Genomic DNA, 25210 nt, shown 5'->3' on the forward strand with positions numbered 1-25210 from the left:
TTTGCTCAAGACATAAAGGACCCAGTGTGCCTACGGCGGGCTAATGGGTATTTTATATGCAAATTAGTTCTCAAATTTTACTTTAACTATCAGTTATTCCACGTTCATTATGACGTGCGTAAAATTTTTTCAAAATTTTGATGACTGATTGCATTGCGTATTCCTTCAAATTTGGAATACGTGGCATGTAGTACGTTCATGTGACGTTCGACAGCAGGAAATTTAAATGCCGTCTTACCGGAAATGCATAAGTACGTTTCACTAAGACAGCCGGTGTTTTAACTCAGTCGCTGTAATCACTTCCATTCTCTTCAAAATTTTGTGAGAACACAACACACAAAGATTGAACAGCTGTTGTAACCTACTAGGAGCATAAGATATCGAAGTATCGGAAAGCTAGGATAAAATTTCAGAAGCAAATTTGTATCATGGAGGTAAATTTAAAATTCTCCAAAATATTCAAAATTACATTTTACTAGAAATTGCTATGACTTAACGACCACTATTACTATTATTGTTATACTCAGATTTGAGAAATTCGCCAAAAATAGAAATAAAAACTTATCCACTTTGATGACTACCACTTTTTGTGTGAAAATATGTTTTTCAATTAGTGTTCTCTCTTCGATGTTAAGTCGAAGCAATAATTTTGTAAACAGATTTTTCTAATTTACTCGAAATTGGTGAAGTTGGAGCTGCACCCCTCATGGTCCTCAATTATCACTTTACATTGGTATTAACGTCACATCTTATTTAGGAACAAAATATCCCCATCGACGTCAATACAGGAAAGTTATTGGAATGGTTAATTAGCAGGCGACATTGCAGCAAAGACTGGCATTCAAGCATTCTGGTTATTAGAGAGAAGATTAACAACGCGATACAGGACATGCCTGTCCATGACGGCATAGCAAAACTTTTATCTGGAGCGCGTACGTTGAATCGCTGTATCCTGCGTTTCAGTAAACCTGTTACTTCGCTCATGCTTAACTATACTCTTTCAGATATAAATTACTTCCACTGTTTGAAGATAGTGGAGATTTTGAAGGAAACGGAGGCGGACACGAAGAATGTGTTCGGGCGGTACGGCTCACAGAGAATGAAAGACTGGCAAGAAATAGTGCACGCGTACGAGAAGGATAATATATATCTCGCGGAAGTTGCGCAAATGCTCATAAGAAACGTTAATTACGAAGTTCCGAGTATCAAGAAGCAAATTCAGAAATTGGAGCAAATGCAGACTGTGAGTATATGTTAGAAGCGACTTTAAAAAGGGTTGTAAGACGCTCGCTCCGGGAGAGTTCTGGGCTAAGTGCCGTGTGGTTCATCACAGTCCCCTTTCCAAAAGGCAAAGCCTTCCCTACTCCGTGGCCAGATCCTCCAGGAACAGAGGCCCTATTCTTTAGCAATACCCATATTCTCTATCTCCCTCTAAACAATCAATCCTTTGACTCCCGATAGCTGGGAGACCCAACTTGGTCAGCAGCCATTAGAGCTGTTCCAGTACTCGAATAAAACTTCGAACTACCCGGACTTTTCAAGCTACCCGGATTTTACGAGTACCCGGCTGGGCTCGAAAACTGAATCCCGGACAGCTCTACCAGCTATCGCCCGTCGCCAGGATTGTTTAGTCTCATGCACTCCAGGCCTGCCCGTTAGGGTGCAAATACCTCCTGAAGTTCTGGGACCCGGGTAACAGACGAGCGCCGAACTGTTACGTTGCTAACCACAGCATGGACTGCGGGAGAACTACATAAGTGTGCGGGACGTCTGTGTGATGTAGTATAGCTGGGCTTCACGCATATGGACGCACACTCGCTTTTACAGTTCTCCCAAAACCCACGCAACAGTTAGCAAGGTGCCAGTTCAGCTCTCGGCTGTTATGCGGGTCCCAGAACTTGAGGAAGTATTTGCACCCTGGGGGCAGGCCTGCTCTATCAGGACCGCACACAGGCTAAGTCCCTGCCATAAAATCCTCGAAGGCAGGACAGCGTGGGGCCGTCCGCCCTCGATCTCACCCTTAAATTGGATGACCCTAACATGTATAAATCATTAATACTCGTGTTCCTAATATAATAATGTTTACTACCAGCGAATATCATTGACAGGACTTACAAAAAAAGGAAGGGGACTATAAGAAATCAGAGAATACAGCTAGATCAGAGTTCAACGCGCTCTGTAAGCAATTAGGCATCCCGGGCCATCAAATCAAACACGAATTAGCTGAGAAGCTAAAAGAGCTGCCCGTAATTTACGAGAAGATTGCGGAGAAAGCAAAGTTAGCGAAAGGAGCTGTAGAGTTTTACTGCGGCTTCGTTAATTACACTCTGGGCAGACAGCACGATAGTGGTTGCGTTTCGATGGCGAAATATGTAATTGGTACGTAAAAAATACAGTAATGACATTTTCTTCCATATTGTATATTACAAATTTATCAGAGAAGGGAAATACTACCACGTACGAATGGATCTACGGGGAGCCCCCATTATCGATTAGCGAGCCACCTTTAAACGCAAGCTTCGACTCGAGTAACTTGGAGGAGAAGAGGGCGGAAGATATCGAGAACGCTGTATGTAATGCTTAAGCGACGTTAGAAATCCTATTTTCGGAGAATCTGTTTGGAAGTTATGAAAATTCCAGGGAATTGATTTCGGTGAGATCGACTTGAGCGGGGAGATAGATTTGGGTGGTGACGTCAGCTTGGGTGATGGAGGCGAGATTGATTGGGGCGATGGAAATATAGAAGAAGTCGCAGCCGCAGATATTGATTACAATGTTTCTTTGGAGGAATCTGGGATAGTTGTCGAGGCGGCTGGTCACGAAGGTGGAAACGCCACTGGTACCGAAGCGTACACGATCCTTGATAATCCGACTACCAGAAGTGACTTTATCAACGACTTGTTCGAGGTATATACGTCTTATTCCTGTATTCAGAATAACATCCTTTTTTATCCGCATTGTTCCCTTGCAGCTGGAAGCATTCCTCAAATTACGTTTGTACGAATTCAAAGGTAACGATAACGTGAACTTTCTGAGCTTCAGTCAGCTGCAAGACTCGTCTGTCTTGCAACATTCTACGTTAGAAAACACTCAGAATATGTTGGACAACGTTCAAGTGATTTTATCCGAGATTTTGGATACTAAAGTCCAACACCTGCACAACATTAAACACTCCGCAAGGTAACTAGACAATTTCCCGCGATGTTCGAAGGAAACCTACGGTCCATTCGCTTTCGCAGATACGTGGACGTCTTGGCGTCGTCGTTAAAGCAGAAACTAAGTCTGATTGACAAAATGATAGCCCTGCAAAGAACTGTGAGAGAGAAAAGGGATGCTGCCACAGAGGAGACTGATGCTCTCAGGCCTCTTTTACAACTGCTCGTACAGAAGACGAAGGAATTACAAGCGCAGGTGATTACGATATCCTTCGGGAAGAATTTTATTATAAAAATCGCGCTACAGCGATGTTTTCTTTTTAATTTCAGATAGAACAAGATATATCGAAGAGATATAAAAACAGAGTCGTCCGTTTAACGGGCGGCATAAGTGCGTTGTAAATAATTGAATGGGGAGAATGAAATGTATTCAATGTAAATAGGAATTGTGTCATAAGAAAGATGGAGTGCGCTGTATCATGTGGCCTGCGAAGAATTTGTTACACACTTTTGTACTTCGGACGAACGGTTACTTTTCCAGTAACGTGTTAACAGTAAAATAAAACGAAGCATTGTTTTAATATATGTGGTCTCGCTGAGTCGTAATGTTACGGACTTACTCAAGTGCGCCCTCGTTATCTTTGGCATATGCACGCAACCGTATATATTTATATCTCGAGATTCATGGGTTACATGACCATGAAAAGATTCTGCACCAATCTCCAAGGCGACGAAGTGCACACGGCTTTGGTCGTTGGGCATGGATAACGTTTTAAGCATTCAGCGAACGCACGGTCGCACTCGCATAATCGTTGAGCGCAAGATCCTGACGCTCCCCAGTTCCCGTGCTCGACGGCTACAATGCAGGCAGAGAATAAGCGCACGTTATTCAGCGGTCATGCCTAGTTGGCAGGCGAAAAAGAACGCGATTTTCGGGAATTTTTTGTGGAAAATGCAATGTATATGTTTTACAACTATTTGCTTATTTTAAAAGTACATACATTCACCAACTCTCAATAATTTTGTTATAGGAAAATATTAAAAAATAAACGAATAACAGCCACTCTCTCGGAAGCTATTTTGTTCAGCGGTGACCACGATTTTTCACAAAAAATTCCTGATAATCACGTTCTTTTTCGCCTGCCAACTAGGCATGACCCCTTAAACAAAATTCTAAGAAAAATAAATTTCGTAAAACGAACCGCACACGGGTTTGTAACCGTCGTAGCATCTCCAATAATACGGTATGAAGTACTCTGAAAACATTGGGCATTCAGTGGCATCGTAGCACCAATCATGCATTTTACAACACCTGCAAAAGATATTAATTAGTATATGAAGTCATCTAGCTTGTGTAAGTCGATTTACAGCGCCGACTGTATACAGAATTTTTTTTAAACATTAGAAATACACTTGCCTATCTATTCCATCGATAACGTACCCAGAACCCAGAAACCCACAGTAACACCCATACCCTTTGTACGATAAGGGATTACATCCGGTAGCGCAGACTAACATGTTATAAAGATGTACTACGCCCCTTTTGAACCTTTTATGTGATAAAGTCCCTTCGTTGTGTGTTCTAAGGCATAGTAGAAATTAAAATTGCTTTTCTAGCATAAAAGCTGGGAATCCGCCTAGAAGCTAAGCAGTAGCAGATTTAACAGGGCGGCTGATGAGCAGTTGCCGCCTAGGCCCCTGCAGAAGGCCCGCAGGGCCCTATGACCCCCAAAAAATTATGATTAGGTATAGGTATCCAAACACTACATTTTTTCGTGCTACTACACTTGGCTCGTTTTTAGTAAACTACCTCTTCATTTTCCCTCCAAACTGGGCCCCTGCCCAGAAGGACCCCCTAGGGTCCCATCTTCAAAAAGAAATTATGATTTTAACCAAATACTATATTTTCTTTCTGTACTAATACACCTAGCCCCTTTTTAGTAAACTACCTCTTCATTTTCCTCCCAAAATGGGCCCCTGCCCAGAAGGCCCCCTAGGGTCCCATCTTCAAAAAGAAATTATGATTTTAACCAAATACTATATTTTCTTTCTGTACTAATACACCTAGCCCCTTTTTAGTAAACTACCACTTCATTTTCCGCCCACAGTGGGCCCGTAATAACGTTTGTCACCTGGGCCTTTTTCTTAAATCCAATCTATGCTATGTCATGCTACGTTTTAAAAAAATTAGCTTCAATACATTCTTATGGAACTGTTTCCACCGAAAGCTAAGCTAAAACATAGCACAGCATAGCTTAGTTTAGCTTTCCGGTGGATTCCCAGCTTTGGGCAGAGTTTACAGAATATTGGACTTACAATAATTGATTACTCTTTGTATCGTTGAAGGTAAAATTAAAATTAATTTCCTTCTGTTGCTGCATAGACACTGAACCCCATGGCTCCCTGGGTTGACCAATGTGAAGACTTCCTTCTTGCCAGTTGTCTTCTATGTAATTAGAGGATGGTTCGTCGTTTAACTCGTGTACTTGGCTGTCTTTAATCAACCTCTGGACACTTGGTGCATACCTAGCTGTAATGGTTTGAAAGAAATTTGGTAGCGTCCTTTATTCAAGACCACTTGAACGCAGGATTGGTTGAACTTTCAGCAGTAAATTTTAATTGCATAGCAATTTGAAGCCGAGATCATGTAGGCATAGTACAAAGACATGTTAAGTACTGGCGTTTAACTAAATCACTGTTACAGGCAAAAGCCTCGCTAGATAGTTTGGAAATTATCATAAAAGTAAACTGTCTGTCGCATAAAAGGCTAAGCTAAGTTAATTTTTTTTTTAATAACTCGGAACTTGTAATTATTCCAAAATACACCATTAATTTAATATGCCTCGATAAATAACCCAGCGAATATTTAACGTCGATTTTCTCAAAAACCAAGCCTCGTATTAAAAAATATTATTCAATGTTTTCGACTTATTTTTTAAGTTCATGCAGAATCACCCCCTTTGCGGCTTTGCTATTAGTTATCTGTAGAACCCATTAGCACCCTGTTGAATCATGTTTTCTTTATTACTAACATTAAGAGTTATAATAGAGGCAATTCGTTTCTTTATCGGCCCAATTTGTAGCTCAAGTGTGCTCGAAAACGCACTTTGCCTCCCACTTTTGCAACCAGTGCATTCTTTCGTTTCACGCTTGCTGCACCGAGATCTGTAAAAGTGAGGCACACTTCCGGCCACGGTGTACTTATGACACCGAAGCAGTTGCAGGTCACTGCATTCAGTGATCTTAAGCATAAAAGTGCAATAACTGCAGTTCTTCAATATTTCGTGCAGAGTCCATTTCACAAATTCTTTATTAAATCTTTTGCCACAACAGGATCTAACTGCTGCGGATCGTTTAGCACGGTTTGGTTGAGCGATTTCAGCAAGTAGAATCGCGTGGTCGTTTTTAATAAAATCATAAATTAATTTATTCTTTCATTTAAGGAGCTTAATTTCTACATCACTATTATTATCAATATCCTCAGCACTAATACTATTTTAATTGAACAATTCCTACCATTTTATTGCAAAATCTTTGAACATATTATTTTGTCTCTCCAAAGAAAATTTCTCCAACAAAATCTGCCTATCTACGTTCTCAAAACAAAAGCAAAGCAGAGTTGGGCAAAATGTAATCTAATTACAAATTACGATTAAAACGTAATTGTATAATTTATTACACATTATTTTCTGTTTGGGTAGTTGACAGAATTATGGCCAACTACCTAAATCAACGAATACAGAAAATAATGTGTAATCAATTACACAATTACATTTTAATCCTAATTTGTAATTGGATTGCATTTTGCCCAACTCTGAAGCAAAGTACCTAAAGGCCCAAAGTATATAAAATGTCCCTGCGTTCGTTAATATCAGTTTGCTAATAAAAAGCAATGGTTCTGATGAGTACTACATACCACGACCCTCGTAACGGGGTAATGTTACAAGTAGCACAAGTAATAAGACGAAGATCCTCTTGGAATGTATCGCTTGTGGCCATCCAAGCCCATGAGGAATCCGTGCGGCGTTGATCCTTCTTTTGCGATTCATAGTACGCTTTCATATCATATCAGCTACGAATCGTTCCCAACTCGCTCGACATAATACGAGCTCTGAACCCTGGTATCGAAGAATCGCAGCGTTTCGCAAGGTTGCACTTAGTCCGTTCAGCTGAAGAATCCATTAATGTTGGTCCGTCGATCGTAGATCGCAGTAAACCACTTCGCCCAGCTAGTCTTTTTACAGGCTCTTATCTCGAAGCTGTTCCGAATAAGAGATGCCTTTGCTCACCTTAAATTAGGAAAATCTTTAATACTCAACTTGCACTGGAAGCGAGTGCCATTAAAAATTTTCTTGAAAAAAACAGACGCCTAATTTGAAAAACTACCCTGTCCTAGAAGTTTGGAGTTATTGGACACTCGATGTACCCACCAGTAATTGGAAGATAATTAAAAAAAGAGGAACTACTGTACTTGAAAAAAAAACAATTGAGGACGTTGCAGCTAGAGGGGTGCAGCTCCATCTTCACCAACTTCAAGTAAATTGGAAAAAACTTTTTATAAAATTATTGCTTTGACTTAACATTGAAAAGAGAAGGCTAATTGAAAAAATATATATTTCCAGATAATGAGTAGTAGTCATTGAATTGATAAGTTTTTTATTTCTATTTTTGGCAATTTTTTCAGATCCAGAGCACTGGCGTTGCGCAAAACGGTAATGGGTGCAGAATTGAAGATTCAAAATTTGCAGCGAATCGCTCGTTTGTTATCAGATTTGCATGAAACGTGCGCCAAACGATGTAGAATTCTTTTTACATATATTACAAGTCATAACTCCAAAGCTATCAAAAATGGAGCCGCACCCTTGCTGCAAGGTCTTCAATTGTTAAAAAGACTGATAGGAGAACCAAGTCTTTAATCCCCCAAAAATTACCATCAGGCTAATTCATCAACTAAAAGCAACCCCTCGCGAAAATTCCAATTTAAAAAATCAATTATTACATCCACGTGTTGCGATCCCCTCGCAGGTAGACCAATTCCAAACGCACAGTAGCTTAAACCGTCCAGTCACTTCAGTTGACCAGTAAGCAGCTGCATGTCACTGGCAATTTTCCCAAAACCCACCTCGAAATCTCCATTGGAAAAAATTTCAACTCAAAGTCTCTCTCCCTCCCCCAGTGTACCACTTTTCACTGTCAACATGCCAGAGACTTAGCCAGTCGAATGTTGAAACACAGCCCCCTCGGCGTTCTCCAAAGTCAGATTTCTTATATTAGAGGTCTTCTTGTTATCTTCGCAGCAGCGGTGTGGAACTGACACTGGCTGGTCTTATCGAAGGCACCTGGTCCATTGGTTCCCTCTATTGTTCCTCCTTCCACCCAGCACAGGTACGTTTGACGACCCCTGATTCACTGCTCCGCTGTACCTCGCTGACCTCTTCTATTCCAGATCGGTGTGCAGCACTCGAGGAACGGCACCTCGTCGGCCGGAGAGCTACGGGACGCACAGCCACGCTCTGGGAAACCTACTGTTACACTTTCGACGGTTTTCTTAGAGAAGAGAGGATCCAAGACGCGGTCACCTCTTCTGCCACCTCTTCTAAGCGCTGCTCCGTCTTCCCATCGCCGTTCGGTGCTCTATCTTCGTGCTCGGGGGCCCCTTCTTATTCCATTTTGAGATAGAGATGCTTCATCCTTGGGCTGAGGATTTCTGAGAATTGAAGTTTATTATTTTTATTTATTCCACGGGTATAGGACCGGTGGGTAAATGTTTACAATATCAATATTTATATCTATATCTATATCTATATACTATTATATAAAGAGAGAGCCAATTTGTATGTTCGCGCAAAACTCAAGACCAGTCCCTAGTAGCATTTCTGGAAGTTTGATATTTTAATAATATTTTTTTTGTGAAAATTCGAAAACCGGTTTAACCGGTTTTTTGGAGAATAGTAGAATTCGGAAACCGGTTTTTAGAGAATAGTAGAATTCGGAAACCGGTTTTTAGAGAATAGTAGAATTCGAAAACCGGTTTAACCGTTTTTTTTGGAGAATAGTAGAATTCGAAAACCGGTTTAACCGTTTTTTTAGAATAGTAGAATTCGAAAACCGGTTTTTTTCAAAAATTGTTTTTTTGTATAAACCCTAGAGAGAATATTATCTTTTCCAAAATATTATGAAGAAATTAAGTTTTTTTTCTTTCAAATACTTAATTTCCTTAAAAAATATTAATTCTAATAAACATGAATCCGTCATTCAAATATCTCGGGCGAAGTCGAGACGGGGGACGCTAGTAACTTAATAAATTTAACAAGGAAACAGTGTGGAAGAAAAGAAAATCCAGCACAAAAATAAACAAACAATAAAGCAAGAAAATAATAGATCTATATACAGAACTATTAAAATATAAAACTATTTAAAGGAGGCCAATGTACCGTTAAAAAACGTCACCATGTTCGCTATAACGATTCTCTAATTTACACGTTCTGTTGATGGGCGATTATACAGGCGGTTGCATAAATAAATAATTGTTTCGTTTAGGTGTTTCCTAGGTCCTAGTAGATACGTAGAAGAACTTCACGTTCGTGGATATTCCGTTTCAGCGATTTTCAAGGGTCTACTTCTGATCTTCTCTTAGAGTTGGCACGAGGAACTCCTGAAGAACTTCTTCCCATGAAGAACTCTTCATACTTTGATTTGGTGAGCAGCGGGTGGCCCACGCTGAGGCGCTGGGCGATGTTCTTTTTTGGTAACGCGTATGGAGCCACCTGCTCACCTCTTGCACCATTCCCTTTCCACGTTAATCTGTCTCGTCCACTTATTTTCTATACACGGCTCTCTGTTTCCACATTTTCATTCGCGACTTGTAACGCCCATTCGCGAAAGAAAGAGGGTAATGAAGATTGTAGATCTCTGCTGCCTTTACCAGATCAGATTTGACCATAGATCTGACCCGAGTTAATTTAAGTAGCCCGTGTCTTTCTCGGGCAAAGCTCAGAGAGCAAAGTACGGAGCAAATTACTGTGTCAAAATCTCTCCAGAAACTGTGTCATTTTCTGTGGCATTTAGTCCGATGAAATTAATTATCCTAAGCGAAACTTTGAAGGAACTTCTGTGTACAAGTTCAGACGAAGTTTGTACAGAATCCATGCTTTTAAAAATAAGCACGCACATGGCATTTCTTCATCTCGCCTTCCCATCAAAATTTCTCGAATCTCAATTATTGAAATTCAATACTTAAATTTTTTTAAATCTACTTGTGACGATAACAAAATGACACTTTGAATTTATTTGAAAATAACACAAACGGATTTGATAGAATATTTTTCTACCTCATTTGTAATTAATTGTGGCAAAGGGTTGACTAATCCGATTATTGTAATTAAATTGAATTAAAATTAAGAATTAAATATTCTCTTAAGAGATGTGATTGTTACGAATCTAAGTGGCCACAGCAGTTTCTGTATAAATAATGTGAGATTGAATTTAAGACAGAATTTATTTCCTCTTTCGAATCGCAAGTATAGGCCGAGCAGCGAATACACCGATTCGCCCACTGCCCAGTGCACGTTGCAGCGGAAAACTAGAAGATCCTCGATTGCTGGTATTTGCAGTGAATGGAATCTGGTGGGCTGCATCTAGCGGTACTCGCCGTGCACGTAACAGCTGCTTGATACTCCAAACCGGTGATTTCTAATCAGTGTCACGTGCGCGAATCTTGACACGAGACAAATGTTACAGAAAATTTTCATTTCGACGCATCTCTTCCCTTGTTCAATTTCAAATTCACCTGCTCCGATATTTAAAACTAAATAATATTAAACGTGACTTAATGTAAAATTGAAATTTTAAAATTAACTTTGACATAGGCAAGTTAAACTCAAAATTAAATTTTTTAAATACTCCTGAAAGTAATTACTGTCTTCACTGAAATGTTTTAAACTCTCCCAGAGAGAAATGAAAAACTGGAAATACCTAATGCACCAAAGTAAAAAAAGGGTGCAATATTTAAAAGTGAAAATAATTTAATTTTCCTACACGACTCTTTTAGCTTTATAAGACACTCTAAATTAATTACTAAAAATAATTAAACAGGAGCGTCAACTGAATATATAATTGTTTTTAATAGATCGTAATGATATTTTTAATAATAACTCGTACAACACGGTAGAGTACCCGATGTCGAAATTTGCAGAGTGTCAAATTAAATTTGTTCCACTAAACGATAAATTTCCTCAAGTGGTCGTGACGAATTATTTTTCTACCTTTTACCTCTGAAACTTTTAACTCCCCTTGCTTCTTCTTTCCTCTCCATAACACTCCTCGACGATTGCAAGCGATTAGTTGGAATGATTACCGTGAAATCTTCGCTTTCGCGTAACAACGCCGCGAGGAACGATCTCAGCGTCGATCCTCGAGGAATAAGAGAACCGGTCGCGAACACAAGAAACGTTTTTAGGAAATCGGCAAGGCCTCTGCACAATGGGTACGAGCCAAATAGAACGATAGCCCGCCGCGGAATGAACGCGGCAAATAGTTTCACCCGCGTTAAATATCGCTTCCCTGTGGTGCAGAGATCGTTTCCGGAATTGCGACAGCCACCCCTAGGATCGATGGGCCCGCGAAACGAGCCGCTATTATTTGGCCAACCGTGACGACGATCGAATCCGCCGAAATTGCTCAACGTTTCTTCCAGCAACTGTTATACAACAATCGTGAAATTCGCGATGTAGTCTATTGCAGCGGTTACAGGGGTAGGCGCCCGCCCCACCCCTCCCCCCTGGAACAGGAAGAAAAAATTAGTAATGCGTCCAAAATTAAATGAAGTTATTACAAAATTATAATAAATTCAATTCTGAAGTAATTCCGCATTGTCTTCAGATTTCTTTGTTTATTTAATTATACGTAAGATGTAATAATAAAATTTGTTACAGTATTTATTACCCCTGCCTGAGTGAAATTTGTTGTAGCAACGCCCTTGCGACGAGCAGCTGACGCTTAGGCCCATTTCCAGAAGGCCCTCCCTGGGCCCCATCTTAAAAAAAAAGAAAATTAAGATTTTATCCAAACGCTATATTCTGTTTTCTGCATCACTTAGCCCGTTTTTAGTAAACTACTTACTCTTCATTTTCCAGAAAAATGGGCCCCTTACAACGTTTGCTACCTGGGCCTTTTTCCTTCAAGGGGGGATTGCGCCTTGTTGGGCCGAAAAGTGGGTAATTCTTTCAGAATTTTTTGTACAAAAACGCCGCGGTAAATTAATTTGAGGTTTGGCAGGCTGTTTTATTGTATCTTGAACTATTGTTCTGAATTTTTATGTGGCAGTGAAAAAAGATGGCACATACATAGGGCTGACTGGGAGCGCTGGACAAAACTCGGGTGGTTCTGGCGGTGACGGAAAGAGGAGCGTGTTTAAAAATCGTGTACCCCTCAGGATGGACTGAAACAGAAAACTCAAGAAGATTCTTAATCAATATGTTGATCGTTATCGTCCGTAATAAAATAAATAATTTATTTCGAGGAGTGGCAAAATGGCCAATGCTTAAACTGTAAACTCTGAAATTTCATTCTTCCTCCGGTATATATTTTTAATGAAAAAAATATGATAAACCACACCCTTAACGTAATGTGCAAATTAATGTAAAATGAACTAATAAAAGGAGCAGCATAAAATAATGGTACCTATGTATTGATTGCCTTTAATTGTTGCTCGAAATAAAGTCTAAGAAATTCGTTCTAAGAATCTTCGTGGACATTTTACCTCCGTCTAATGCAATGGTTCTAAAGATCCATGGAGACGGGCGCGCATCGTGAGAAAGTACTCTCGGAAGAATGTGAATCGAAGGGAAACGCGGGACGATTAGGTCCCATGCAATGTGGCCATTTAAGGTTGCACAACTGGAAAAGGTTGGAGAGCAAAGCCTGCCACTTCGTGGCAAAGGTGAGCGCATGCTTCGCTTGGACATTCGTCACTAATCGCGGAACTAATGGTTCGCCAAAAATTGCAAGCCTAATGGCGGGCCAAATATTGCAATGGAATGAAACGATATTCTAGTGTAGGTACGTTTTCCCATCCTCGAATTATTACGTTCTTCTGTAATTTCAAAGGAACGATTATACGTCGATTTTGATGCACTCATTTATTGTTTGTAGGTGGTAAACCTGAAATTGGATTTGGACCTCTGAATTTCAATCTGGACTTCTGAACTTGGATTTGGATCTCTGAACTTGGATTTGGATCTCTGAACTTGGATTTGGATCTCTGAACTTGGATTTGGATCTCTGAACTTAGATCTCTGAATTTAAATTTGGATTTGGATCTCTGAACTTAGATTTGGATCTCTGAATTCCAATTTGGATCTCTGCACTTGGATTTGGATCTCTGAACTTAGATTTGGATCTCTGAATTCCAATTTGGATCTCTGAACTTGGATTTGGATCTCTGAACTTAGATCTCTGAATTTAAATTTGGATTTGGATCTCTGAACTTAGATTTGGATCTCTGAATTCCAATTTGGATCTCTGAATTTGAATTTGGATCTCTGAACTTAGATTTGGATCTGTGAATTCCAATTTGGATCTCTGAACTTGGATTTGGATCTCTGAACTTAGATTTGGATCTCTGAATTCCAATTTGGATCTCTGAACTTGGATTTGGATCTCTGAACTTAGATTTGGATCTCTGAATTCCAATTTGGATCTCTGAACTTGGATTTGGATCTCTGAATTTAGATTTGGATCTCTGAATTCCAATTTAGATCTCTGAACTTGGATTTGAATCTCTGAACTTAGATCTCTGAATTTAAATTTGGATTTGGATCTCTGAACTTAGATTTGGATCTCTGAATTCCAATTTGGACCTCTGAATTTGAATTTGGACCTCTGAACTTAGATCTCTGAATTTAAATTTGGATTTGGATCTCTGAACTTGGATTTGGACCTCTGAATTTTAATTTTGGACCATTTATTTCTTCCAAATAAATAGCACGCCAATTTACTCTCCTATTTAACTCGTAATTACATTCGCATCAAATTTCACATTGTAAAAACAGCAACCATAAAAACATTAGAAATTTCTAAATCCCATAGAAATTCTCTTCCCTAAGTCCACTAAAGTCCATTGTCCCAGAACGAAGATTTCAGTTAGTACTCTAAATATGCAAATTAGGCGCCACGCGACGGCTACGAAAAGTAGACCGCCTGTGAAGCCAAGTGTATCGTAGCATAATCTTACCAGGCGTATCAAGGCTCTGACTAGTTTTACCCTGAATTCAAGGCAAGCGTAATAAGACAGTGGATTCTAACGCCGCGTTATCGTCGGATCGATTGCATGCTTTCACCAACAATATTATCAAAGAGGTATACAAAATGTAGAAACGTCTGAGGGTCCATCCGCCTAAATTCTATGCACAACAACCCGACCATTTTTTTTTAACTAACTAAACGAGGCCCTTTCTTTTAGCACATTTCTTTTGAGAGCATTCCGCTTAGTACTACAATTCCAGCTACTTTTTTTTTAAAAAAATATGATGTTACAAAAATCGATGAAATGGCTAAACAAAATTCGATGCCCAGAATTAAATTTTTGTCTGGACTAAATTTTCGGTAGCCCTTTAAACAGTGGTAGTCCTTGGAACAGAAATTGAAGGCAGAACCTGAAATTTAATTTGTTAATTTTTAACAATTTTTTAAACATTAAAATAAAATTAAACGTTAATAAAACACAATGGGGTTTCCTAAAACAACCCCGTTGTTACTTACTAATAGTGCCCAATAAAATAAAATCGAAGATACGAAATTTGCACGATATAAATATACAGGGTGGTTCATTAGAAACGGACCACCTCGACGTTCATTCGATTAATACTGCAAAAAAAGAATACGTTCGTAAATAAGGGAAATTTTTTACTGATTTACTCGAGATATTTTTTTTTCCAAAAACCCATCGACAGGGTGGAATTTCGTACGATCACTCGATCCCTCGTTACCAATAAAATTATGCAATTTTGGAGCATTTACTTTCAATGTCGTGCAACCGCAAATACCGCAGAGCGCATTAACTTTCGTTCTTTTTCAACGCTTTCTTGTTCCCCGATTTGCCGGAGGAGAAGCTCTTTTCACTGGGCTGTTATAGGCGTTCTTAGAAAACGTTCCGAGTCAGGCAAAACGGCGATCGGTTAGGTATGCGGTAATCGAGGGTCGGAGGAGAAAGAAAAGAAATAGTTTCCTTAAACACGAAACCTAGAGCACGAGATGGGCTGTAATTTCGTAGGAAAGTACGGCAGAAAATTACACAAATTAGAAAATTAAACAAATTACAAAATATTACCTGTAAATGGCCACCCATTTTTATGAAAAATGGCTTTGATTAAAATTATGGGAGTCGGATCGACTTCGTCCTTCTTTTAAATAGTAGATCATGATGAAAGGGACACAAAAAACTTTAGCTGAAATGCTCGGTTTTATCCGGGTTAATGCAAGCTTTAAAATAAAAGAGACAGCATTATAGACGGCAAAACAGATAATAGCGGTATTAAAATTAAGGCAAAAAAGTCTACTTTTGTCTGTATCGAGTAAGTCGTTCGCGAGTTATAATTAAAAAAGCAGAACATTACATAACAGAGCGTCAAAGTGGGCGTGGTCAAGGAAACCTATACAGTGACCTCCGCTCGGATATGTAGAACATATGTGCCAAATTTGAATGAAATGTGAAGTTGTATTACGAAGAAATAGACAGAAAATGAATTTTATATATATAGGTAGATATATAGATTGTCGTTGGATCAATAATTTAACCAGAAAATGTAGTTTCTTGTTGTAAGTATAGCCTGTTAATTACGCTTGTGGAGAAGTGCTTTTCAAATTTCAATTGCCGCAGTAGCCAATCACGAGCCAAGAAACTACGTTGGAATCCTGAGTATCCCGGAGTGTCCCGAAGTGTCCCGAAAAGTCCCGAAGTGATCCGGAGTGTCTGGGAGGCATCACCACTTGGGCCTCACTATTTCATACAATTTAAAGATAGCTTAAACGATGAAGATACTTTCACTGCTCAACAATACGATCGTACAATGTATAAATACACTAACTATCGTTATAAACCTTCCTTTCAATTCCTAAGAATCCTTTACGAATTAGTACATACGAAACAAGTTTAAATATGGTAAAAATCTGACTGTCCAAGCACTCTCAAATGCACCAACATTAAAACAAGAATAACAAGCAGTGCAGCAAATATTATAGGGCAAATATTATATATATATTTTCTGTGCTGATGCCAGAAAATGAGTTGGATTAGTTGTTTCTGATAGAGACGAAGATAGCTCTATAAGAATCAACCAATCCAAGTCATTTTCTGGTGCCACCACTGAGTCAGTGCGAGATAAAATAATTGCAGAAATTGTAGCATATTCGCCAAGGAAATAAATGTTACTGATCTATTATCTCAATACTATTTGCTATTAATAAACTTACGCGTCCTTTTCTTCCAGTTTACATATCTTTACAGTTACAAATACTAACATTCCGCATTAAAAATGTACCAAACAGTGCCTCCCAATAAATGCTCCAATCCACTCGAAGCCAATACACACCTTCCGCTCATAAAAAAGTTTTTTAACAGCATAAAACTCGAAATTACATTAAAACCAACTACAGCAAAAATACAGAATTAAAACTTTCCTCCGTCTTAGAGCTTGCGAGAATGAACAGCTGCCTAAAGCCCTCTAACGGCAAACTCAAGAGGTGTCCCCACAGTAGCCACATAAAAATACAAGATCATAATAAATAATGTTTTGAAAATGCATAGAAACATCAACTGTCGGCGGTTTTCCATCTAAACCGCAGTGAATCATCGAATACAAAGAATGTGCTGCAACTGACCATCGGCACTAACATTCCCCATCGCTTCCGTAAAAATTGGAAAATATAACACAGCCACTTCGAAGCGTTGTGCAAAACTTTCGACCCAACATCCATCGAATTCGAAGTCCGCAGTTAATTGAACAACCCTTAGCGAACAATGCCACCGGCCGTTAATTGATTTACCAAAGGTAACGTTAATTTTCGCGGGTGTCGTAACGAAGATATCATAACCTATAAATGCTTCGACGGTACGTTATAATTGTACAATGAAGTATAATGAGATAGTTGCGCTGCAATGCCATGTATAATGGGCGTTTAAGAAATTACCGCGATAGCACGACGCCAGATGCGATGGTGAGCGTTGGATATTTCGCGTGAATTAACGAAGGCTCGGTCGACAGTGTCACTATGACGCGCAAGTGTATTCTGTGCAAAGAAACCAACTACAAGAACACTTATAGCTTCTTCTCGGCGCCGAAGGACCCAGAGATTCGTAAGAAGTGGCAGATCGCGATCGCCATAGAAAACTACGCCGTCACCGACGACACCTACGTCTGCAGCAAGCATTTCCATAAGGATGACATTATCACGCACTGGATCAGCGGAGTGCCGCCGCACGTTATATCGGTAAGCAGCTTCGCCGCCGAATCTCGTGGTTCCCCTTAACGCCGCTCCCTTTTTACAGATTAAATACAAAAAGTGCCGCCTACGGCCCGGGGCCGTTCCCGGCCGGAACTTCCACCATGAAGCGGATCGAGCACATTCCGAGGACTCCGACGGGAACGGAGGCAATCACGCGCCGCTCAAGTTGAAGAAAGCGAACGCAGCGGAGAAGGACTTTCTGATACCTAGGAGCGAAGCGAAGTTAGAGATTAACAGCGATGGGAAGCACAGAATTTTATCCATGCCCCACCAGTTCCCTCGTAAATTCGGCGATTTCAATTACACGCTGTGCAGGAGCTCGCAGGTCAAGACGGAGCAGCCGGGGAACGGCTTAGGCAGCGCGTCGCTCGAGCAATCCAAAGTTAAAGAGTCCGTTGAGAAGAGCTCGAAGCAGACGAAAGAGAATAGAACGATGTACGTGAAAGAGGACAGTATTAACTCGAGCGCGGATTTAATGGAAGACACGAACTCCGGGGATAAGAGAGAAGAGCAGAGCCAAGCTATCAAAGAAGAGCCTTATTCCCCTAAGAAAGCATCGGAATCCTCCTGCGAGATGTTCAGCATTTCCGACGCCGGCGACGCGTCGGCGCAGTTGTGGGACTCGAGGAAACCGAAGGACGATGGTTCCCCTAAGTTCGTAGGCAATCACTTTAAAATAAAGGAAAGCTTCTGCGGGGAGAAGGAATTAGGAAGGAACTTAAGTTACGATCGGTTGGACGCGTACTATCCCGAGTGCGATGAAGTCGAAGAGGGCGAGATGCTGTTCGAGGATCTGCTCGAAGTATGCACGGAAGTGCTGCTGCCGAGCGGTTGGTCCTGCGTGGTAACTTCGAAGGGCCACACTACGACGATAGTGTATCTTTACATGGGAATGACGAAGGCGGGAATGCCCTTCACGGAGAGACAAGTGTTTATAAACAGCGATATGCAATTGCACTGCGCTGTTATAAACAGAGAGATTAATCCGCTGATTTATAATCTGCTTAGGGAAGGGAAACACTTAAGAGTACAAAGTTTAGTAGACGTAGAGGAAATTATCGATGAATTCGATCAGAGAACTCTTTGCCAAGGTACGTAACTCTACTCTATTGTTTCTTCTGCGGAATTTACGGCGGCCGTTAAATCTGGTTTTCTTTGTCCGTCAGGTGTATATAATATCGACAGGTTCCGGGAGATCAAAGATATCAAAATAGCTTACAAGGATGGCATAAAATGGAGACATATTTTGTGTCCATTGATATTAAATAATGATTCATCAAGATGTACGAAATGCATTACTCTATCCCACGCGTTGCAACATAAATCAAAAAATCCCCTTTCATTTCCCTACACTCCTCGTAGATATTTGACGAAGCAACACAAAGCGTACACGATCCGCGAAAGATACAAACGTTCGAGGAAGCACGACCGTAGATACGAATTTATAAAAGTGTTTAAGGAATGAATGGTTTCGAATAAAGCTGAGAAAAAAAAAAGAGCATACATTCATAACATTTTTTTACCTAGTTTGTACAAATGTAATGAGCGCCGAATCATTGCGAGAAGACGCATCACAGTTGCTTTAAGGGAATAAAAGTAGAAATTGTTTATAAAAAGTCTCTTTAATTCGAGTAATCGGGATGTTTAATTTATGTTACAAATCGAGCTATCTGAATATAAAAATTATATCTTCTCATAGCGTTGATTTAATTTATAAACAAGACAATTACAATTGCACCAAAGAATTTCATCTACTCTTCTTAGGCTTTTTTTTAAAAGTCCCCTCGCTGTTATACTTATCTGAATTCTCGTTTCTTATCTTGTCTCGACTTTGTTTCTAAAATGGTAAAGAGATAATGTCAGATTTACTGAACGATGATTTGTAAAGCGAACGATTCTTCTCGATGCCTACTGTTAAGAATAATATAACGATCCTTTATAAGTTTCTAAAAGAAGTTATTTCACCTTATCTTGCTTGGACCATTCTATTTGTAATTGTTGTAACATTTCTGGCGATAAAAGTCCTTGAGATATCAACGCATTAGTTAATCTTCCTCTTCCGAAATTCTTGGACTGGTATACATCTGTAATATAAGTTAACGCATCGGTTAGCTCCTTCCTTCCGAGCTTCGATCGATAGAAATCTAAGTTGTAAAAATAACACGTCGAGTATTAATTACCTCTAGGATATTTCTCATTCGGAAAGTCAGCCTTATAATCTACTGGTGTCTCCTCTTCTTCTGTTCAGTAAAATCGAATAATGGTTACTTGTTCTATTTTTACATTGACTAATAAAGAATACCATGCGTCGAAATCAAACGTACCTGTTTGTTGTTTCTGGAACAATATCTTCAGCTTTTGTACTCCTTGCTCAATGACTTTGTCTAACTCTCTTTGAATTTGCCTAACTGAATTGCCGTCGGGGAATAGATCCATGAACCGGTAACTAAGTAAAGTGGAAATTGTGTCAAACATCCACGTGTTAGAGAAACGATGGAAATATTATAACTCACCTCAACCAAAGATAAATATCCATAACGTCGAACACAGCTTCTAAGTGAACTAGATCAGAAATATTCGCTGGCGGTTTGGCTGGCCAGCGAAGTTGTTTGCACAGCCATTCGACAGTCACTTTATCGTTATTACTGCACTGCCGAGCAAACTGCGTAACAAATTGAAAGAAATTTACCATAAAGGCAGGCTCTTAAGGTAGGCTCTTACTACGCCTCGCCTCGGTTCATTTTATTCTTCCTATGGTTTTGTTATGTATTTTGATAATTTCACTCACACTGCGCCTCGCCTCGGCTCGGCGGGATTCCGAGCCGCGGATTCTTCCTCGAGAATATTTTGAGGAAGAGAGGCGAGGCGTAGTGTGAGTGGATGCAATGCCATCGCACAGGAACAGAACCGAGGGAAGCTCAGTAACTTCAGCTTCGAAAAAGCCGAGGCGACGCGAGCCTAAATGTGAGTACGAAAAGAAATTGCGCCGAGCCGAGGCGAGGCGTAGTGAAAGCCTACCTTTAATATTTATACCACACGCGCGTGAATTTATTTATAACTAGCTTTACTACTCGGCTTCGACCGAAATTTCGATTCTGATTTTATAAAAAAAAAATTTTTATTTTTTTTGTGAAAATAGTCAAATTCATCTGGATTAGTCAGACATATTGAGCTGAGGCTCATTTCGTGATCCCAGAGTTTATCGTTCGAAAGTTTTTAGGCGACAGACAAACATATAGAAGCTCTTCTGCTTTATATATTCAAATTCTATTACGCATACAGGGTGTCCCAGAACGTTTTTCTTACCTTTAGGAACATGCTGCACACAAACGGCATTTTTCTGTTGATCGGCGCGCAACAGAACACGTATCGCACGCGAAGCGACAGAGGTATGTGTTGTATCATATCGGCGAGAAATTTGAAATCCTCCAAATTACAGATGAAGTACAAAGAGTCGTCGACTTGAGACAGCGAAATGAAAATATTCTGAAATAGAGAAGGGTGTTACGATTCTGGCAGATCGCGGGTGAAACGTAAATGAACATTACAATAAGATTCGACAGTGGAGCATTTGGTAGGTGGTATGCGTATAATTCAATTTGATCGGCGGTCGGATGGAGTCCAGCCTGTTTTATTAATTCTGGGCTCTGGTTTAATAACTTTCGCAACACACTAAGATCCTCGGGCCTGAAAGTTGTAACAAAACCCTACAATATAATATAAATAGTCAATATTACGTCACATCTCGTGTACTTTAGCAGTAATCTTATCTGCGTTTAAAATGCGACTGTACTTACGTTAGGCCACTGAGTTAGGTAACGACCGGCACGACCAGCTATTTGTAACGCAGACGATATAGAAATCGTGTCCATCTCTTTCTCTCCCTTTTGGTTCACCGTTGGTTGGCAAAGGGAATAAAATATAATTCTACGAATGTGTCTGAAACAACGTAAGAAATTAACGTTTATAAAAATTAATCTATCGATGTGTCCAAACATTCGTGTACACCAGTGCCGTCTTATCGTTTTCGGGGGCCCCGAGACGAGCTCCATATAAGGCCCCCTAAATTATTCTAAATTAAACAAAATCAAAAATACCGCGCCAACACGCGAAGTGAATAAATATCAAAGCAATTAAATAAATAAGATTAAACGTGGAGAGCATTCCACTAGAAAAGGGCCCCATTTTAAAATCTAAATTTCGGTGCACCTATTCGATATTTCCTTTCCGTCATAGTTAGAGGGCCCAATTTTCAATTCTTCTCTAGCTTTTGCAACCCTGTTTCTTTTTAATTTCCCAATTTCTCAGGGGCCTTTCGCCTATATATTAAAACGGCACTGGTGTGCGCGTAACATTGATAATCGCGGACTTACAGATTAAGGCCCATTCCTATTGCATTCGTAGCTACTAGTATCTTACAAGGATCATTAACGTCATTGAACCTGGCAGCTTGCGCGAGCTTCGTGCCTGGCGGCAAGCTGCCATATATTACTGCTACTTGCTTCCCCATTTTCTCTATAGACTGCGACACGGTGAATATGTCATTTTTATTAAAGCAAACTATGCAATCTCCTGGCTGAACGTTGGACAAAGAACACAGTGCGTTAGTTTCTAAGGAGAGGTCAGTCAGTCGCTTGTACTGTTGCACGTTCACCGTCTCGCCGATTGTCGCGCATATGGACTCCACCTGTAACAGAATCAATGAAACTTTGTACAATAAAACCCGTAGCTCGTAATAACAGCGAAACGCACTATTGGTATCGCTGCAGCTTCGCCGCACACATGTATCTCATCCGCTGCGATTCCAAGAAGGGCTCTCGTCCATGCCCAGCCTCTACCCGGGTCGCGGACTAATTGAATCTCGTCTATTACGGCTACTTCGACTGTAAAAATCATAGATAGTTTACGTAAATTCATTCGAATAAGCCAGTAAGCAACGCTGCGATATTCAATAAGGCAGTCGTAACTGTAACCGATACTCACAAAGGTTTTGTACATTTACCATTTCTACAGAACACGCTACATGATTCGCCGGAGACATTTCATCTTTCGCGTATCTCCTTTCCTCCCCCGTTATTAAATCACAAGGCGTGCCCTGAAATTATTTACACTTAGTAACGCGAAATTACAAAAGCGCTCGCTTCTTACTGACCATGGAATTACACTTATTGAAAACTTCCACGGCTAATAATTTCAGTGGTCCGCAATAAACGCCGGTCTTCGCTGACATAAGCCTTTCCAAAGCATGGTGAGTTTTGCCGCTATTTGTAGGCCCGGCGTGAAATATAATCTTCCTGTTCCTACCCCTCGCTACTGGATACCTACGGGAAGTTAGACGGAGATGTTAAAACTGGTTCGATGGGCAGTTTCGAGGTTCTAAGTAACGTTAATTGTTACCAATTAGGCGGACTCCTTAAATCACTAATTTTCTTAAGATCCTCTAAACAATCGATGTGCGGGTACATTTCTTTGGCATGGCGCAGAAAGTAGGGAAATATATCCACGACGTTGCCAGCGCCCTGGATAATATCGCTTAAAATAACGTGGAGGTCTACGGGTAGCGTTCTTGATTCTACGCAGTATTGTCGGAAGCCGTTTAAAGCTGTGATTAGGAGCGAGTCTGGAAAGATTACACGATTAGCGACAGAGAATGTTAAGGAATAATGTTTTAATACGAAAAACGTGAATGACGACAGTTACCGTCCAATCCGTATTTTAAAGCTAAGTCTTTGACCGTCTTTTTCTGCGCAAAAGTGCCCAGAATCTTGATGATATCGGATTTGTTCAGAGTGCCGGTTAATTCTGCGCCAACATTTAAATCGGTCGGAGACGATTTAACGGGGACGGGTTGAAATAACGAAGTCGCGGGTAGATTGCTCTTACTATTTTTCTCCCTTATACTTTGATGGCATGTCACTGCTGGATTCAATTGCCTGAAAATTGCGACGGTAAAGCGAGTTGATGCAATCGTTCTCGAGGGTCCCTCGGGTACATGTAAGATTACGTGAGTTAAAAATGTAATTGAATAGTGAATACCTTAACCGCGGTGATAACAATAAATTACTGCGACGTTTCAACTGGCCCCTGACCAGGTGCCTGAATGGTATCATCTTCGAAAGCTATTTTATTTATTTTCATGTTCTAAAATTTGTGATTAAGAGCAACCGAACCTCGTGCCATAACCTCGAAGGTTACGAGAAGTGGCGGCACCACTGGCCGAAACACATGGACCGAAGGACCTACTTTTTTTTTTAGAAGCCCATGTGGAAATATTTCAATGGCAAACTCTTGCAGAGATGAAGTCTCTATTATGTTCTTCACTTCGCAGTGGTAATTCGGGTTTCCTATGTTGTTCAATTGAACTTGTAAAGTATATCATTTTTTGTTATTGGAACGACAACAATTTGTTTTTTTATTGCAACCTTATTGTCGAAGAATGGAATCAGTATTTTAGTGAGGATTATAAATTATAGATTTAGAATTCAGATATATTATCGAAAGAAGTTTCGAAGCACGAGGTATTTCTATTTTTAAATAGTAAGCTTGCAGTGAAAAATGGTAATGAATAAAGTTTAGCAAGCATGTAATTCTCTGGGTTTTCTATTTTGATTGCAAAAGGCGGGAAAATATTCGTTATCGCAGATGTGGAAACGTAGCTTAAACTTAACTGACTATACATTGAGCTATACAAATACCGGGAAATAAATTGTCGACGCTGGTTGGCCGTGGTTAACTTCGCGTTGGCACCACTTGGCTGGCTTGGCGCTGGCATCAGTTCACGCACACCACTCCTGTAGGTGTTCCCCCTCCATCACTGCAATTAATCGCTCCGAACCAGTGTTGTAGGGAAATTCGTCAGGCTGCGTAGCTTTATGCTACGTTTAGAGCACTAAAGAGGTATGCGCATCCGCCATATTGGGTCCTCTGGAGAGAGAAGATTATTGAGTACTCGCCTTTTTGAGTATTGTCAAATTCGCTTTATAAACCAAATATAAACTTAAATGTAATAAAATACTCTAATAATGTGTCGTGCTACTATGCACCAATATCAACAACGCATATTTTGTTTATAAAGTGAATCTGATAATACCCAAAAAGGCGGGTACTCAATAATCTTCTCTCTCCAGAGGACCCATGATGTAAGGACATGTTAAGGTGTGCTCGATCGGCATCTCATTTTCGTCTTCTACTGCGCCTTCCCACTTTCCGCCATGTTAAAATACGACCGCTTAGTTACATTATGGGGTTTATAATGTATTAACCTAACATCGTGTAGCGTAAACTTTAGAGGCGCGAAGTTTGAACAAGATTACACAAATGTAATAAGTCAACCAGCCGTTGTCTGTTACACCAATACCCCATTCTTTGGGCATTTTTCTTGTTATATTAAATGGCACTCGTTTGTATGCATGCACGACCATTGGTGGTACCATTTTGCCAGCAGCATAAAATTTTAGGTTATGTTAATATTATCACGAGTTTCAGATTAATTATCCTAATAATTTTTAAACAGTATTATATTTTTGTCTAGTATTATTAACGTAAATATATAG

At 40.0% G+C, this 25210-nt stretch overlaps 4 protein-coding genes across 5 annotated transcripts; 2 read left to right on the forward strand and 2 right to left on the reverse strand.

Moving 5' to 3' along the window:
* The first annotated feature begins 279 nt into the window (after window positions 1-279).
* LOC143375720 (CDK5 regulatory subunit-associated protein 3) lies at window positions 280-3738 on the forward strand. Its single transcript, XM_076825117.1, has 9 exons — window positions 280-434; window positions 758-932; window positions 1005-1243; window positions 2109-2379; window positions 2439-2569; window positions 2641-2907; window positions 2972-3180; window positions 3240-3411; window positions 3486-3738. The coding sequence occupies exons 1-9, from the start codon at window positions 429-431 to the stop codon at window positions 3555-3557; spliced, it is 1542 nt and encodes a 513-aa protein (XP_076681232.1). The 5' UTR covers window positions 280-428; the 3' UTR covers window positions 3558-3738.
* On the reverse strand, window positions 3585-10252 carry LOC143375721 (uncharacterized). Of its 2 annotated transcripts, none has more exons than XM_076825119.1 (7): window positions 9590-10252; window positions 8155-8862; window positions 7072-7444; window positions 5472-5685; window positions 4573-4737; window positions 4358-4467; window positions 3585-4011 (listed from the first exon to the last, which is right to left on the reverse strand). In XM_076825119.1, the coding sequence occupies exons 3-7, from the start codon at window positions 7202-7204 to the stop codon at window positions 3845-3847; spliced, it is 789 nt and encodes a 262-aa protein (XP_076681234.1). In that variant the 5' UTR covers window positions 7205-7444; window positions 8155-8862; window positions 9590-10252; the 3' UTR covers window positions 3585-3844. The 2 variants fall into 2 exon arrangements, with proteins under 2 accessions (XP_076681234.1, XP_076681233.1); XM_076825118.1 differs by having other exon boundaries at window positions 8061-8862.
* A 6620-nt stretch (window positions 10253-16872) lies between these two features.
* LOC143375925 (uncharacterized) lies at window positions 16873-19976 on the forward strand. Its single transcript, XM_076825579.1, has 3 exons — window positions 16873-17642; window positions 17701-18748; window positions 18824-19976. Exons 1-3 carry the CDS (start codon window positions 17424-17426, stop codon window positions 19120-19122), a joined length of 1566 nt encoding a protein of 521 aa, XP_076681694.1. The 5' UTR covers window positions 16873-17423; the 3' UTR covers window positions 19123-19976.
* Window positions 19261-23906, reverse strand: Suv3 (Suv3 RNA helicase). Its single transcript, XM_076825568.1, has 15 exons — window positions 23694-23906; window positions 23358-23590; window positions 23055-23277; window positions 22810-22978; window positions 22641-22752; window positions 22410-22540; window positions 22031-22344; window positions 21455-21596; window positions 21206-21364; window positions 20964-21143; window positions 20171-20319; window positions 19982-20103; window positions 19838-19897; window positions 19623-19741; window positions 19261-19494 (listed from the first exon to the last, which is right to left on the reverse strand). The coding sequence occupies exons 1-15, from the start codon at window positions 23765-23767 to the stop codon at window positions 19405-19407; spliced, it is 2277 nt and encodes a 758-aa protein (XP_076681683.1). The 5' UTR covers window positions 23768-23906; the 3' UTR covers window positions 19261-19404.
* Between the last annotated feature and the right edge of the window lie 1304 nt (window positions 23907-25210).

Source organism: Andrena cerasifolii, chromosome 13 (genome assembly GCF_050908995.1).
Source record: "Andrena cerasifolii isolate SP2316 chromosome 13, iyAndCera1_principal, whole genome shotgun sequence".
Lineage (NCBI taxonomy): Eukaryota > Metazoa > Arthropoda > Insecta > Hymenoptera > Andrenidae > Andrena > Andrena cerasifolii.